This window comes from Anarrhichthys ocellatus, unplaced genomic scaffold, assembly GCF_004355925.1.
Source record: "Anarrhichthys ocellatus isolate YVR2014 unplaced genomic scaffold, GSC_Weel_1.0 scaffold1, whole genome shotgun sequence".
Classification (NCBI taxonomy): domain Eukaryota; kingdom Metazoa; phylum Chordata; class Actinopteri; order Perciformes; family Anarhichadidae; genus Anarrhichthys; species Anarrhichthys ocellatus.
The window spans coordinates 11,122,691-11,138,224 of record NW_022280031.1 but is presented as its reverse complement, the minus strand read 5'-3'; the positions used below and the strand labels follow the sequence as shown (position 1 = coordinate 11,138,224).

Sequence of the window (15,534 nt, the reverse complement as noted above, 5' to 3'; positions counted from 1 at the left end):
TAATTCAAAGCGCTGTAATGCTTTAACTAGGATATAGGTTAATCCTAATAAACAGATTAGCGGAAACATCAGGAGGCTGTGAATCAAATCTCCTGTCGACAGCTTCTTTCGTTAGCTGACATGAAGCAGGGCAGGCCGTGCCGTTCTGCTGCTCTGGATGTTATCTGAAAGCTTGACATGAATATGAAACAACGGTTATAAATTGATACCCTCAAGTAAAGAAAAGACACACAGAATTAAATTAAGACGATTGCTTAGTTTTACTAGAATGCGGAGTCAGTACAGTTGTGCCGTGATAGATATATCGAATAAATTGCTCTGCTGCCCATAATTGCCTGTAAAGCAAAAACATTCATCAGGATTTGACAGTGAAGTATAATTTATGTGTCACTGACATACACACATGTATAATCTATTCAAATAGTGTACATGTGACAGTAATAGTAATGCCAGTCTGAACAGTATCCTTCAGTCTGTTCCAAAGGGGATAAGAAAGTAGTTTTTTTCAGGCGTTCAAACCATCATCGCTGCTTTTAGTGGCAAAGAAAGACGGAGTGTCTTGCTATAAACACGTAAAACACGTAAAAGAGGAAAAATTAAACATGGAAGCCCTGAAAGCACTGGACAAACACTATTTAGATAGTTAGCATCGGGGGAAGGACGAACTGCCATGTCCACTTGAACACAGAATCTTCACGAAGAGCACTTTGCACACCAGCTCCAGCATGGTAAACTGTACAGTCAGTCTCAGTGTTGCCATCATCACCTCTTTACGAGATAACCAATATGTGCCAGAGCCAGACGGTTTCCTGTCGAACATAGAGTCCATTCTGGCTGGTTGTGTTAGCTGTCGTACCAGTCCAGGAAGAGGAGAGAGAAGGAGCACATGACCAGGAAGAACAGGATCCACACCCGGAAGCCAGCGTTGTTTTTGATTGCCTTGTCAAATAAACAAAGTTGGTCATTACAGATTTATTAACATGAACCAATGAAAAACACAACATAAAGTTTGAATACCACATGCAGAATAGATTAGTGACGTTACCTCTCGTATATCCTCATTGCCTTCTTTGACGTTTTCTGTAGCACCCACAACCAGCTGATGAATGCTGCCTATCTCGGTTTCCTGTCACGGAAAGTGAAACGGACAAGTGAGTTCAACTTCAAGCTGCTTCTCGCAAACAAAGTATTCAAGTGAATGAAATGGCAGGAACTCAGCTCACTTGTTGCAGGACTTTCTCTGCAAAGATCTCTTGCAGTCGAGAGATCTCCACCACCTTCCCCTCGATTTGCCTGAAATGCACAAAAGAAATGCTCGACATACCCCATGAAAATAAGAGTGCCTAGCTCGTTGAAGCACTTTCAGGTGGCATTAGTATTACAGGGGCATGCAATTGTCATCGTAGGACAATTTTTGTCCCATTTGGAACAAAACAAACTAGTTTTCTCTGGCTACCACGGTAGCAATTCCATCTGCAAACACCTGTCCGTGGGTTCCTTTAATCCTGCATGGATGGATATGTGCTATTTCACGTAGTTGTTGTCTTGCTGACCTGGCATCTCAATCACTAGGGCGGTGTAATGGATCTCTGGATCACCACCAGTAAATCATTTTACCCTTCACTTCCCTGATTCACAATACAGATGTGTGAACAGAATGAAATGAATGACATCCCATGCTGATAGACGTGTTGATTAGAAGAGATTTAGGAAAAAAAGAGGGAAAGTAACATGTGTGCCGAGCTGGACTCACCTCACTTCATCCACCAGGCTGTTCATCTCACTCACCAACCTCTGGTTCTCCTGCTCAAACTAGACGGAAACACACAATAATGAAACATCTTCATCAATTGTGTGCGGCTACCTTGAGATGCCTAACATTTAAACATGACATGGGGCAATTAGAAGTTAGAATTAACTGCATGTTACACTATACCGTAACCACAAACGTCTGAGGGTGTCCCTCTGGAAAATCAGCTGAACTGGCTAATTCAAAAAATATCATTCTCACTGAAAACCTTCTCAGTGAAGCAATGAATGTGTTTTACCAAGTCCCTGTGCATTTAGAAGTTGTCCAAGTATAGCTGTACTCTATGAATTTTAATTCCATTTTCAGTTGAAATTTTGTAATTTTAGGCTGCCTTCAAACATCTGGCCGGGGACAGCAGATGGAAATTAGGCTCTCTGGCTAACTCTGGCTCACGTACAGTTGATTGGTGTGCATTGTCCCTGCAAAATAAATATACAAACAAAGAAACAAACACGCACGAATCACACAAATCTACATATACTGTACGACATGAATGATGAATAATGATGGCGCCTCACCATCTGGATCTCCTCAGGAGACAGCTCGTCCTCCACTCGGTCCTCCTCCCACAGGTTGACAGGGTTGTCCAGGACCTCCGACACACTCTTCTCTGCAGGAAGGAAAAGCTCACAATGTGTCTGTCATCACTTACTCAGTCGTTGACTTTGTTCATCTGAACCACTCATGAAGTAGCCAATTCTCTTTGAAAGGGAAAATGTAACCCTGAGCGGTTATTGAGATGGATTTATTTAGATGGGAGTACAGCAAAAGTTGATTAAAATGTGCAACATTTATTTTGGAGCCTTCAGTTTTTGTCTCTTAATTTGATAATAAGATTGAGGAAGTAATGCCTCAAAGCAGCGTTCAGGGTTCACTTAACAATCCTATTAACGAGATAATAACAATGAAGACTTTTTGACACGCTACTGTCAAAGTTAGCCAAAACCTTTGCTGTCATAATCAAGCTGTAGGACATCACAATGCCATTAAAAAGCCACTTTATAATTAAAAGTGTCACACTAATGTTGACGGAAGAGTTGGAACGAAGTTGAGGACACATGCAGCTGTTCCAGTGTTTTGGGATGAAGATGAGGATGAGAATGTGAAGTGATCTCGAGAGGACCTGGAACGTTGATATTGAGGAATCTTATCTTAAACCTTCTACCGTGAACTGTGACTCTACATTTGAATTCCCAACACCTGATGGTTTGGACTGCATAAACCTGCATATTAAAAGTTACTGGCTGTGCTTTAATCAAGGACCCACAGTGAATCATCAGGCATAATGGTGCAGCGCTGCGGCACGGAGCTTTTTAAATCAGACGCTGCAGATGAAAGGTCGGCCCTGCTGCCTTCAGCTGTCTGCAGAAATGTAAATAACGAAGGGAAGCACTTAAATACCATGTAAAGAAATCACTCACCCATCGTTAATGCAGTACACTGCACTATGTTTAGCCAAAGTGTTTCATTTTATATTTACATAGTGCACAGAATGCAAGGAAACATGCACTTTACAGGGAACAGAAACAGCTAAATACACAAAAATACCAAAGCAGCAGAGAAGCAGTCAGTACAGCACGGACATGAAGTAGCAGGGTCGCTTGTGCCGCCACAGAAATAGAGCCCAGTGTCTCAGGGGACTTACTGACTCACCAGGACTTTCCTCCTTGACAGTCTTCTCCTCTTTGGGCTCCAACACCGGCGTTTTCTGCACCTTACTGCGGTGCTCTGGGGCCAGTCTCGACCTGAAAACACATAGCACAGGGTCATGTGAATCAGGCGCAACTTGTTAGAAGTAAATAATAAATGTTGTGAATGAAGTATGCATATATACACTCACAGCCTCTTCTTGTCCACCATTCTCTTGACTCGGATGGCCCTCTGTTCAGAGTACAGCTTACATACTCCTTAAGAACAAACAAGATACACGTGATGCTGCCATGCAGTCAATGGATGCCTACATCACACTCCACAGGAGCACACAGTTTACATTGTAAAGAGTTGCATGAACTTACCTCTCAGAAACATTTCAATGAGGTCCAGCACTGCCCCTCTGTGCTCCTTTATCTGGGCTGATGTCACCTGCTGCGCCGCTGTTGTGACATTAAAACATTCTCTTTATTACAGACAAAAACTAGTGTGTTTCCAGCCACCTGCTGATGTTTTGAAAGTCAATGCGAGACAAAACTACCACCTGGAAGCATACTTTACATTTCCAATGATATCTCTAAAGTAGTTCACGTGCTGCACGGTAAAACAAGCGCGCACCTTCATTGCGTAGCTGCTTGATGGCCTCGGAGCAGGTCCTCATGAAGATCTGAGCATCCTGGTCAATCTGGTCTCGTTCATTGTCCGTCATACGGGTTAGATCTGACGAGATGAGACTGTGAAACACACAAGAACAGCCACAGTAAGTTGAAATACTTTGTGGGCATGTATCCAAAGCTCAACGTTTGACTGTTATCCAAACAAAGACTATTTAGAGCACAGCTCTATTACAAGTGGCCTAAATACTGACACGATGCCTTGCTCCTCCCTACTATTCATGTCTAACTTCAACCACGTTCTGCACCCCCTTCACCTCCATGTGGAACAGAGACCAATCCCATCATGCACTGAGTGGACGGCAGGCCCACCTCTGAACATTAAAGCTTCCACAAACTGGCAAGTTACGAGTTTCCCCATTCAGCTGAGCTCACGGTTTGTTACTTTCGGAGGAAATTGAAACAATCTGAGGAGAACATGAAGCTCCACACAGAAATGAGCATCAGCGAATTGAGACCTACTGTCTCCCTCTGGTGGACTTCTGACACACAACGATACTCTTTCGGAACAAACGTGTTGTATACAAGACATGCATAACATTTGTAAAGGGCTTGTGACAATCTGAAATACTTTGGTTTAATAAAACTGGAAGAACTTGAATTAAGAATATATATGTATGATAAAACCAGAGCGAGAGTTTTTTTAAATATAAATTAGCATAAATAAGAACAGTTTCTGGTTTACGTCATAACTTTTTGAATTGGACAGTTGGTTGGACATAACAATCGAATTGGATTCTGGGAAATTGCGATGGACATTTGTCGCTATTTAATGACATCTTACAGACAAAAATAATCAACAGATTAATTGATAATGAAGATAACCATTCCGAGGAGCCTCTAAATAAAACAAAGGACGCAGTGATGAAAGCTGAACAAATCGTCCTTTATCATACTTACGGTGACCGAGAGAAGGATCTTTGGTTTGGTTACTCTCATAACATGTTATAACAATATATTCTAATCGATTAGGCTGTTAATTTAACCCCAGCCATACTTGGTGTAAAATGATTGACTAGTTTGATAAACATTTGGAAGTGAGTTTAGTTTAATCCGCAGCGTTTCATCACTCTGTCAGGCAAAGTCACAGAGAGGAGGAAAAACGGAGGTTGATAAGAAAATTGGAAGACAGGAGCGGCCGACTGCAGACGAGACTTACACCACAACTGATGGCTTCTGGATGGATTCTCCCACCACTAAATACTGCTGCACTCCACCCACTGACATCTCCAATGTTTAGTTAATCGGTTCTGCTGAGGCTTCATCAACAAACCTAACGAAACAGAGGCTACTTCACCCCCCCCCCCCCCCCCCCCCCCCCCCCCCCCTCCCCACCTACAGGACACAGAGGGGGGCTTGGATTAGTCTCAGGGCGTGATTTGTTCTTCACTTGCTTGCAGCTCAATTATTCCAGACAATTAGACTGGAGGCAGCCGACACAGACCACCCTACTCGCTGCTGACCTTGTGCCAGCAGACAGCACGCACGCACGCGCGCACGCGCACGCACACGCACACACACGCACACACACACACACACACACACACAGGAGACAGATTTGACGATACCTTCAAGTAGCCCTGACTCCTGACCTTCCCTGAATTGACTCAGAATCAAAGTGTTTGTCTCTTTCCCGGCCTCCCCTTGCAGCCTTGAAGGGTTTTACCGGCTGCTGTTGTTGATTGTGGTGGATTAACTGGGACTGTTTGCCGTGGCTTACCTTCCGGCGCTCACGTAATCTTTCCTGTGTTGCAGTAGAAAGTCTTTGAGCTTGGTGATGTTCGAGATCTGCCGAGATAAAGTGAGAAGAAGCATTACTTGATTACCTTCGTGTCGACGAGTCTCTTTAAATGCTACGCCTCAGATGCCCCTTCACATATGTCAACGGCTTAAGAAAGAGGGGTTTTTTAGACTTGTACCAGGAAACTATTTTCTCCCGACTACATTCAGACAGAGCCAGAGTAAACGCAGCATTTTGTATTTATTGGATGTGACAGGCGACCAATGTCTGTCTGTCTCTGTGAATTCTCAATATTTGCTTTTGACAAGTCATCAAGTCACGGACATGCAGAAATCAAACCTGCAATTTCCTCGTCAAACAGCTCTCGTAAATAAAACCATGAGCGGCGGCACACAGAGCACTGACAGAGCTATCTCTAATAAGCTTTAAATTCACGATCGGTTACTATTTATCACGGAGAAAATGTCCAAAGTGCGTGTGTGTGCTCAGGCAAACTAGAGGAAACTTGGTTCAATCCAATATTTGCTCCTGTAATTCGGTCAAATATTAAAAAAGACCAAATTGCTTCCCTGTCCACAGAGCTCTGCTGGCAGGCTGCAAGTGGGTGTGAACGCGCACACAGCGGGCTCTGTTGGATCCACAAGGAGACAGAACTCAGACAGGCCGAGGATTGAAAACTGACACAATGAGTCTGACTGTGACAGCGACCCCGGAGCACGGGAGATTATTTTGAAAGCATAACATCACTGTCTTCAGCCTTCAGCTTTTTCACTCTAACAACCTCAATTATCAAATTGCCTTGGCTGTGAGGGAGGGGGGGGTCCAATAATGTCTCTAAACATTCGTTCCTAGCGTCACGGTGACCTGAAGCGGTGTTTTATTTGAGCCGACACGTTTCTCGACGCTGAGAGAAGGTGTCAAGATAAACAGAGCGGAGCAATTTGTTAGAAAGGTAGAACTCCTTCTTTGGTTTAGAAGGTAATTCAGTGACGTACGTCACTGCTGTGGGGCACTAACTCAGGAAAGGGCTGTTAAGGCAAGCCGACCCTTGTAATAATACAATTATTTGAGGTCAAGAGTTAATTGTTGTTCGGAGCAGTTGAGCTTAGAGGGAGGTTCAGAGGGGAGAAGAGAACCTTTATTATGGTTCAAAGTCTTTCAAAAACATTATCCATTATGTAGTGTCTCAGTGAACGAGGGAAGTTTGAAGCGAAACTCCTGCAAGATTGATAAAACTACGGCAATGTAGCCCAAATGTCCTGGGTGATCCAGCGGGTTAGAACAAATTAAACGTCTTTTTGAAATGTTTTCTTCAGCAATTAAATGATGCATTCAGTCATTCCAATACGTCTCTTACAGTAGAGACGAATAACCCATTGGTCGTCAGATGTTTCATTGAGAATAGTGTTCGTTGTGACATCTTAGTACGTGCTTCATTTCCAGTAGTGATTCATCATTTATCTCACCTCCAAGATCAAACACTCAAATCTAATCTAAAGTATTTCATGTGATCTACAGCTGAAATAATTACTCGATTAATCAATTAGCCAACAGACCACAAATTAATTAACAACTATTTTGATAAAACTTTCGAGGCTCCATTGTCTCGAAAGTGACTTTTCTTTGGTGGTTTTCTTTGTCTATGATGGTGCACTAAATATGTTTGATGCCTGGAATGTGCGTCGGAGAACATAAGACTTTTTATGGGGAACTTGCTTACTATTTGCTGACATTCTATAAACAAGACAATAAGCTGCAGATAAATGGATAATAAAAAGAAACGTTCATTTCTTGCCTTAATCTCAATTTGTAAACCTCCGGTCAATGTATTTATTTGATTTTTAAAGGAGACTAAATTTGCCCAGGCCTTTGAGTGCTGAAGATGTGGCAGATTGTCATGAAATTATCTTATTAAGCCTTTGACCCCTTTATCTAAGAAAAACTAAAGAAACCACTGTGGAGTTTCAGTAACTAAGTTTTTGAGAGTTGGTCTGCCACAAAGTGGAAAACACAACCCGCTACAAGGCATGACTAATTCATATTGTACTATAAACTATATTTTCTGCTTGCAAGTAGTACTTGGCTTCAGCTTTTTATTTATGTACAAAATATATTTGTCTGCAGAACTCTGTCCACTGCACTGCAGCTTTTGACCAGCAGGCAGTGCTAAATCCACAGCGTTGGGACATAAGGCACAATTAAAAAAATAAAGAGTGCATTGTGCGTGTGTGTGTGTTGTGGGGGTGCCGGGGAGTGTCAAGAGTGCTGCTCTGGGGGTTGAGCTGTCTCCTGTGTGTATACATTGGAGCTCGGATTCCCAGCACAACCTCAAGGGTTTGCAGGGGGTCAGAGGGATCAATTGCTCTTGTAACTTAAGACCCTAAAGAGCAAGTAATTCCTCAACAATGAGGAAGGGGGTGGCCTTGTGCATGTGGCTCACCGTATACGTGTGTGTGTGTGTGTGTGTGTATGTAGCTATATGCGAGTGTGTGCGTGTGAAATACGTGCAACCGGCATAGCTGTGTGTGTGTGTGTGTGTGTGTGAGGCAGAGCTCGCAGCGACGGCAGAAGGAGACAGTCTGCCGGGCTACGTCTAATCTCGTCATCATCAAAGACCCCCACTTTACCTCCTCACTTTCTCCTTTCCCCTGTTTCCCCTCCAGCCCCGATTGAGCCCAAACAAACCATCAGGGGGGATTATTACGAGGAAGAAAAGAGAAACGGCTTAGCTAACAGATCTTCTAAAGAGCTTGGATGGCTCTTTGTTTCGTTAAAACCAGGTAACTGACAGAATTCGATGATGAGTGCCCCGGCATCGGTTCAAGACCCTGTGTGTCCTGACCGAGGGCGATCCCCGCTGACGCCATGCTATGTTGTGTTTCTGGGTACGTGGGCCTGACAGAGAGAGGATGCTTCGGTGGAGAAGACTCTGCCACATGCTGGTTTTATTATCATGTTTATGTCTGACTCTCCAACGGGATTAGTTTTGTCTTCTCGCAGTACGAATGCTTTAGTCAGCTCCATAAACAAACAAGAAAGTGCCATCAAAGAAGACTTTTGATATTATTCATGAACGGGGTCTTTGACCCTTTTATGATATGCGCTAAAAGTAGTATTACTGTGTTTTCATAGTAAGCAGCGCTTGTATACAGTCGTGGTGTCTGTTAATTTTTGATCAGATCATACATGGATACAAAATGTAATTTATGTAATATTCATGACATTTCTTTACAGTCTATTTATCGGGTAAATAAACAGACTCCCTCCCTTCCTCTCATTCAGTGACTCCATCTAGAATTAAGATTACTTTTGTATTAATACCGCAATATAAAGTAACCGATTTGCTCCAAAATCCCCATACACACATCAAGCCTTACTTCCTCTTTTAAACTATAAAATCTGAAACTGCACACATCTTTGATTTAGGTTGGGATGGCGTCTCTTGCAGTGTATCAGCAACCACCTTACTTTTGCATGCAAGTCAATGGGTTGTTGCAGCTGAGCAGTTACAATGTTGTTTTATCTTCTTTGAACACATAAAAATGATTATATGCTTTGAATATACCAATAAATAAATATGGACATTGTGTAGCCATGATCCTGAATTGACGATACATAATCAATACTCCATGTCTTGTACTAATATCTTAATCTAGAACAAAAGAACCCACTCGTCTCTAAGTAGAGGAGCACACATCTGTTTCATGGTTCAGACTCTGTGTTTTGAAGTGTCAGGGTCAAGTATGCCGCCTGCTGTCATCTGCATTGGAAGTATTTCAGTGATTGTAAATCACAATGGCTTCAGATTGCGCAATAACAAAAGCTTGACAGCGTTCTTCAAAAAGCGCCAACAGCGGCTGCTTTAGTCGTCCTACGTGTTCAAATGTTTAAAATTGAGCGCAACGTTTTGTTCGGCTTAAACTATTTAGTCTGCAGAGTATCCGGTGTCCGTCTTACGATTTAGAGTTTGACATCCATCTGTAAATCTGCATTTCAACACTTTTATCCTTCCTCTTTTATTTTCATGTCACGAATCAGGCAAACGCATTTTGTTGCACGCATTGAAACTAAATAACAAAGCTTGTGCTGAGGCCTGACAGGATGCCTCAAAATTCAATTTGCCTGGCTTTCATGGGAAAACAGTGCAAAGATTAGGCCGACTGGTAAAGAGACCATTTAGCAGCGCGTTCATCTCGGGGTGATCCCTGCAAATCCCTTCCCCATGGCTGAGGTCCTGGTAGAGTATAGTCCCGGTTTTGACAGCTGCATGTGAGGACGTTTTTAACCTGTGTGCCAAGTTTGGGATTATCACGCATTTACCCATCCAGCCGAGTTTTTGTAAATAATGTCAAATACAATTACAGATTGCACACTTCCGAGTTAAAAATACAACAGGTTTCACACTTAAAATTTGTCTCATGAGACAGAATCATAACAAAGTCAGGATTTAGCTTTTTATTTACAACATGGATGATTGTTTTTTTTACACCCTGAAATAATTTTTGGACATTTGTAAGGCTATTTTGTGAATATTCACATTGGTAAATTTTAGCTAAAGGCTTTGTGCTTTCACCTTAAATGTTTAAAGTTTGTTACTTGACAAACAATAACTTTTATTTAAGAAAACACAAATGCCCCTTAAGACAGATGGGCAGACTGACCAGCGGAGTCCCGGGACGCCCCCTCGACCCAGTGGAGGTGGTGGGAGAACGGAGAATGGTGGCTAAGCCATAGTCCCTGATGGAGAACATGTCCCACCCCATGCAGGACCCTGTAACAGCACGGGGCAGCCCCTCTAGTGACAGGCTGCTCCACCTGCAGCGTGTGAAGGTTCCTGCTTCTAGCAGACTATTCTAATTCTATAATATTCTATTCTATATGTTCTATAATGTGAAGTCAACCGCTCAGTCTATCTACAATTATAGCAGATTTTAGATTTTGTTTTTTACTGTATATTTATCTATTATATCTTTACTAATTATTTTTTATTTGTTTTTTCTGATGCCTCTCGTTGCACTATCCCTTTAGCTGCTGTAATACTGAACATTTCCCCCCTGTGGGATTAATTTAGTTTATCTTAGATTTCCACACTTTATTCCCTAAATGATCGGCATTAATGCCGACTTGTAAATGTCATTGCTGTATACCATCTGCTGCTGTGGCTGTACGCTATCGAAACGCAAAGATCTGCCAACATGCTCCAGCATCAATAGAATCATAAAAAAAACAGTTCAGAGTTTGGTCTCCATCACAGATTCAACATATCCCATATCCCTATTTCATTGGGGGAAATAGTTGACTTTTATATCCGTAATCAGACATTATTTGGAGTCATATAGTCCCAAAACATAACTTTGATGAAATCCCAAATGTTTAACCTTCCATTTTACACTTGGAAACGTGATCGTCACTGACAAAAATATAAAGTAAAACAGATTCCTAAATGTTTTGAGAATATACAAGCATACTATTTCAATGTGAAAGTTGTCACAGGGAGGAGGAGGAGGAGGAGGAGGAGGTCAGGGACCCCGACCCCCCCCTCTATCAGCACAACATACTTTTAAGTGCTGGCCGATGGCCACACTTTCAGGGTTTCTAAGAAAACACTGTGAGAAGGAGCCAATTTTGGAATACCTATACCGAGGGCACAGTGGGGAGCCGAGCACTATTTTCTACACACAATTTACCAATTTTAAAGTGACCTCCTCCATTTAAACTCGAGAAGGGCAGCATGCTGCAGAGAGAGACGAGGTGAGCAGTGAAATGGAGATCACAGTGCCCCAAACCGACCCCCCTATGAGGTAAAAGATTCCCCTGACCAAACCCCACCCTGTAAACACCGGCCCTCTTATTAGTCAATCGAGGCCCTGTTTTTTTGTTGTTGCCTTGAACGATGCTGAATTTCCTTTCTCTTTGAGCAGGAAAAAGACTCACGGGACCACTGTGTATTTGTCAACTTTGATGTTTTCCTTCTATTTTTGTGAAGCTTCAGTGGGAACTTGGAGAGTTATGCATGTCTTGAAGGGCACCCACATCTGTTGTGCATTAGGTGCCGGCCGTCAACATTGTTACTGGGGACCTAATTTAATATTTTCTCTGTTTTGATCTTCCACCTTTAATCACTGGCTCTTGGGAGGATCGGCTTTCCCCGAGAAATTGTCCGAGAGCCGAAAGAAAATGTTATTGCAGTATGTTTATGGAATCGTACATGTGAAGAGGGGACTTGCACACACAAAAAAAATTCTGCCTATTTCAGTCTGTACAGAGAAGAATTGATAGTCAAGTTGCGGGTGAAAACCGCGACATAACTGTAAGCAGTCTGGACATTCCAAGCTCGCAATTTCAATTTCTACAAAAGCTGCTTCACCGAGATGGTTTGAGAATTCATATCTGCAGCGTGAGGGACACAGCAGTTGGGGGGGGGGGGAGAGCAGAGGGCAGGCACCACAGGATAGGTTTGGGTTTCTTTGAATCAGCACCACTGCTTTTATTAAACCACCATTTCTAATATAAATGTAACTGAACATAACAAAAAGCTAGTTGTGCAGAGCTGCTGTGACCAGGCTCATGTTCGCCTCAGACTGATGGTTGGAGACATCAGGTACAACTTAAAGTCCTGACTCCCCGAGGGAAACGTAAAGTGGTTCTTCAAGGTGCCTTTGAAGAGGTTTGTGTTACGATGTGTACGATATTTATGTCAGGCCAAGGACTTCTGGCGGGGGATCAACTCTCGTGACATGGAGCGAACCCTTGTAGTTCCCAATGATCCACTACCTACTGCCAACCATTGACGATGTCTCTGTACCTCGGTGGAAGAATAAAATTTGAGATGTTTTCAGGAACTAATTAAACACCAATGACAGCCCTTCTGCCAAGTGTTAAGGTCAAGATGTGCAATTTTACGTCGTCTTTCAACAGAGGTACTGAAGTAAAAATGTCCTTGCTGACGATGTGAATACAACCTAGAGCCGAACATTTGTCTGAGATTGAAAACCTATTTTAATTAGCTCTGGACATTGTGAGGGAAACTCGCCATTTCTTCTCAATCTAAACAGAGTGAAGAGAATGCTCTTTAGAAGTAATGTTTCGGCTTCCGCAGCCTAAAGTCTAGATCTCTTTGGGCAATTTTCCGGGTCGGTTCAAAGCCCAGAATCTAGCTCTGTCGATGTTTAGGGAGCAGTGGTGCTCGGACCCGACAGTTGGCCCAAAATATTCTGGGCATAAAACTGCTGAGTCTGGCCAGTTGGCCCAATGCGAGTTATTTTTAAAAAAAGCTAACAACTTAGCTTTTGTCTTCCAAGATCTCAAGCAGAGCAGCCATTTATCCTGATTTGAAAATTCCTGTAGTCTGACCGAAGTAAAAATAGTGATTTCTAAGAGTGCTATTATATTTCAGTTATCTTTATCTCTCTGTGTCCAGTTGATGACATTTTGGAATTGAGTTTTCTTCAGAAGTAAACTAACTTAAGTTTTTGGAATGATTGTTGGAATATAATGGTCAAGCAGGCGTGTAACAAAGCCGGCTTGCAGGGCAGAAGAGGACTTTTTGCCATGTCTGAGACAGAAAATGTAGTTTGAACTGTGTGGCAACATCAATGTCTCAATGCTTTGTGAATGGGTCCAGATATGAGCTATACAGACAGGCAGCACTGTACACAAAACACATGACGAAAAAATCACATGTGTTCAAGATGTAGATATGTGCCAAATGGGTTGAATAGACCGAACGGAAACTGTAAGAATTTTAGTCTCAAGCCATGCCCCATTTGCTAACTGCAATGCACATTTACGCCAGAACAGTGGGCACCTTGAAACAGACAGAGTGCATTAAAAGCCAACACAACGGTCCAGCCTCACCAGCAGTGACGCAGTGAAAGACGGACAAAGGACGGCTGTTGTGATTGGCTGTCTGGAAAGTTACTCTGTTTTGAACACATTGAATTAATTTTGGATTTATAGAAAACCAGTGCATCACTAAAACACTTCAGAGGAAAAGTAATTTCCCTTTTTGAGTAGATAACTAACACATTCAAAGGGAGAAAATAAAGCTCTGACTCACTGAGTGACATGATTATGGTTTGTGGTTTGAATGAGATCTCTGAAAAGGATTAAAGTATACTTATTCAAGACTGTAAGGTTAATACTTCTTCTGTATACAACTGGGAAATTCTTTCTTGAACATGAAAGATATAGAAATCATGCTCTGCTGGCATTCACAAGGCCATGACAGGTTATGTTTTGGTGCATTGCAATTTGACTGCCTCCTTGAATTTCCTGAACCAACTTACAGCAAATACATTCTGATTGAATCAGTTTTGGCACCTTAAACATGACAGTACTGGGACACTTTAATGCATGCGGTTCTAGTGTACTATTGTGCACCATGATCTAAATATGGGGCTAAATAACAACAGCTCAATAATTAGACAAGTAAATGATAATACAGCTGACACGTGTATCAACACATCAACGCCCTCCAACTAAACCTGCAGAGTAACAGCAGTTAGGAGGATATAAGCATCCCATTAGGGTTGGCCAATGATGATGATATCTACTTAAAGATTATAAAATGTGTCAGCTACCAAAGATTTGCATTAATATGAATTAATATTTAATATCTCTGGGTGTATTGGGCAATGTTAGGAATACATACGCATGGCTGCTTTATGGCAATACTGGATTTATGTATGAGCTTAGCATCAATGTAGTGAAGTGCCATTATGTGTCAGATATTTCATTAATTTGTGATAAATAATATAGATTGGGACAGAGGATTTTATCCACATTGCCCACTCCTAACTCCCATTTACTTGACGTTGCATTCAATAAAGTTGTCTTATGATTTATAACGTTACACCGGTGAGAGAGGCCTTAACTGTGAACAGCTGGTACACATTGAATGGTCTAAACTGCTGTACACACTTCACAGGCTAACTGCTGGTTCTACAACACAGCATGAGCAACAACGTCATTAAAACAGCCCCGTGTTCAGCTGTCAGTACACATAAAGTCAGTTAGTTTCGATGCTAGCCCCAGTTAGCTAAACGTTAGCTTGAGGAAACACTCACCACTTCTTTCGCCTTCCGAGAGAAGCCGCTCTTGGGTCCGCTCCTCTTGAAAATCTCATCTTTGGTAGAGTCAGAGCCTATTCCTATCGCCTTGTTCCTGGTTTTTACCGTCTTGACACTGGCTTTGAAAAGTAAAGTTATATCCACAGCCATGTCTGTGCAGCTGCAGCGCGGAGACCGCTGTAAACAAACTGACACGTCACCGGGTGACGACGTCATCGTCCTGCGACATTGTGGATTTTCCCTGAGACGGAGAAGAAAGCCTTACGTTTCACCTTAAGGTTTTTACCAGTAATTATTTACTGTAGCGTGTACTGTAGCTCGTAGTATTTACATTCAGCAAAGGTCTGACCTGCAATCAAGTTACTCTTCGCCTTGGTTGGGTTCCAGGTAACGAAAATCTTAAAATAAAAAAAATCTCTTAAATATAATAACTTAAGTTAAAAAAAGACTTAGGTTGAAGGTTTTGCCTTTCAGTTAGATTATTTTGTTTGATAGTATAATTGCATTTAGTTGTGTTGAATTTTCTGCACTGTATGCAATCACTATATATATATATATATATATATATATATATATATATATATATAT

At 42.1% G+C, this 15,534-nt stretch overlaps 1 protein-coding gene and 1 long non-coding RNA gene across 2 annotated transcripts in view; one reads left to right on the top strand and one right to left on the bottom strand.

Annotated features, from left to right (window-relative positions):
• Positions 1 to 241: 241 nt before the first annotated feature.
• On the bottom strand, positions 242 to 15,157 carry stx18 (syntaxin 18). The gene is made up of 11 exons (XM_031847559.1): positions 14,944 to 15,157; positions 5,855 to 5,922; positions 4,079 to 4,194; positions 3,826 to 3,903; positions 3,651 to 3,717; positions 3,464 to 3,555; positions 2,329 to 2,420; positions 1,754 to 1,812; positions 1,224 to 1,293; positions 1,046 to 1,126; positions 242 to 939 (listed from the first exon to the last, which is right to left on the bottom strand). The coding sequence occupies exons 1-11, from the start codon at positions 15,094 to 15,096 to the stop codon at positions 844 to 846; spliced, it is 972 nt and encodes a 323-aa protein (XP_031703419.1). The 5' UTR covers positions 15,097 to 15,157; the 3' UTR covers positions 242 to 843.
• A 49-nt stretch (positions 15,158 to 15,206) lies between these two features.
• The window catches only part of LOC116387514 (uncharacterized), a 2,692-nt gene continuing 2,364 nt past the window's right edge, over positions 15,207 to 15,534 (top strand). Inside the window, exon 1 of the long non-coding RNA XR_004213021.1 lies at positions 15,207 to 15,333. This is a non-coding gene — a long non-coding RNA (uncharacterized LOC116387514). The remainder of the gene's footprint in view (positions 15,334 to 15,534) is intronic.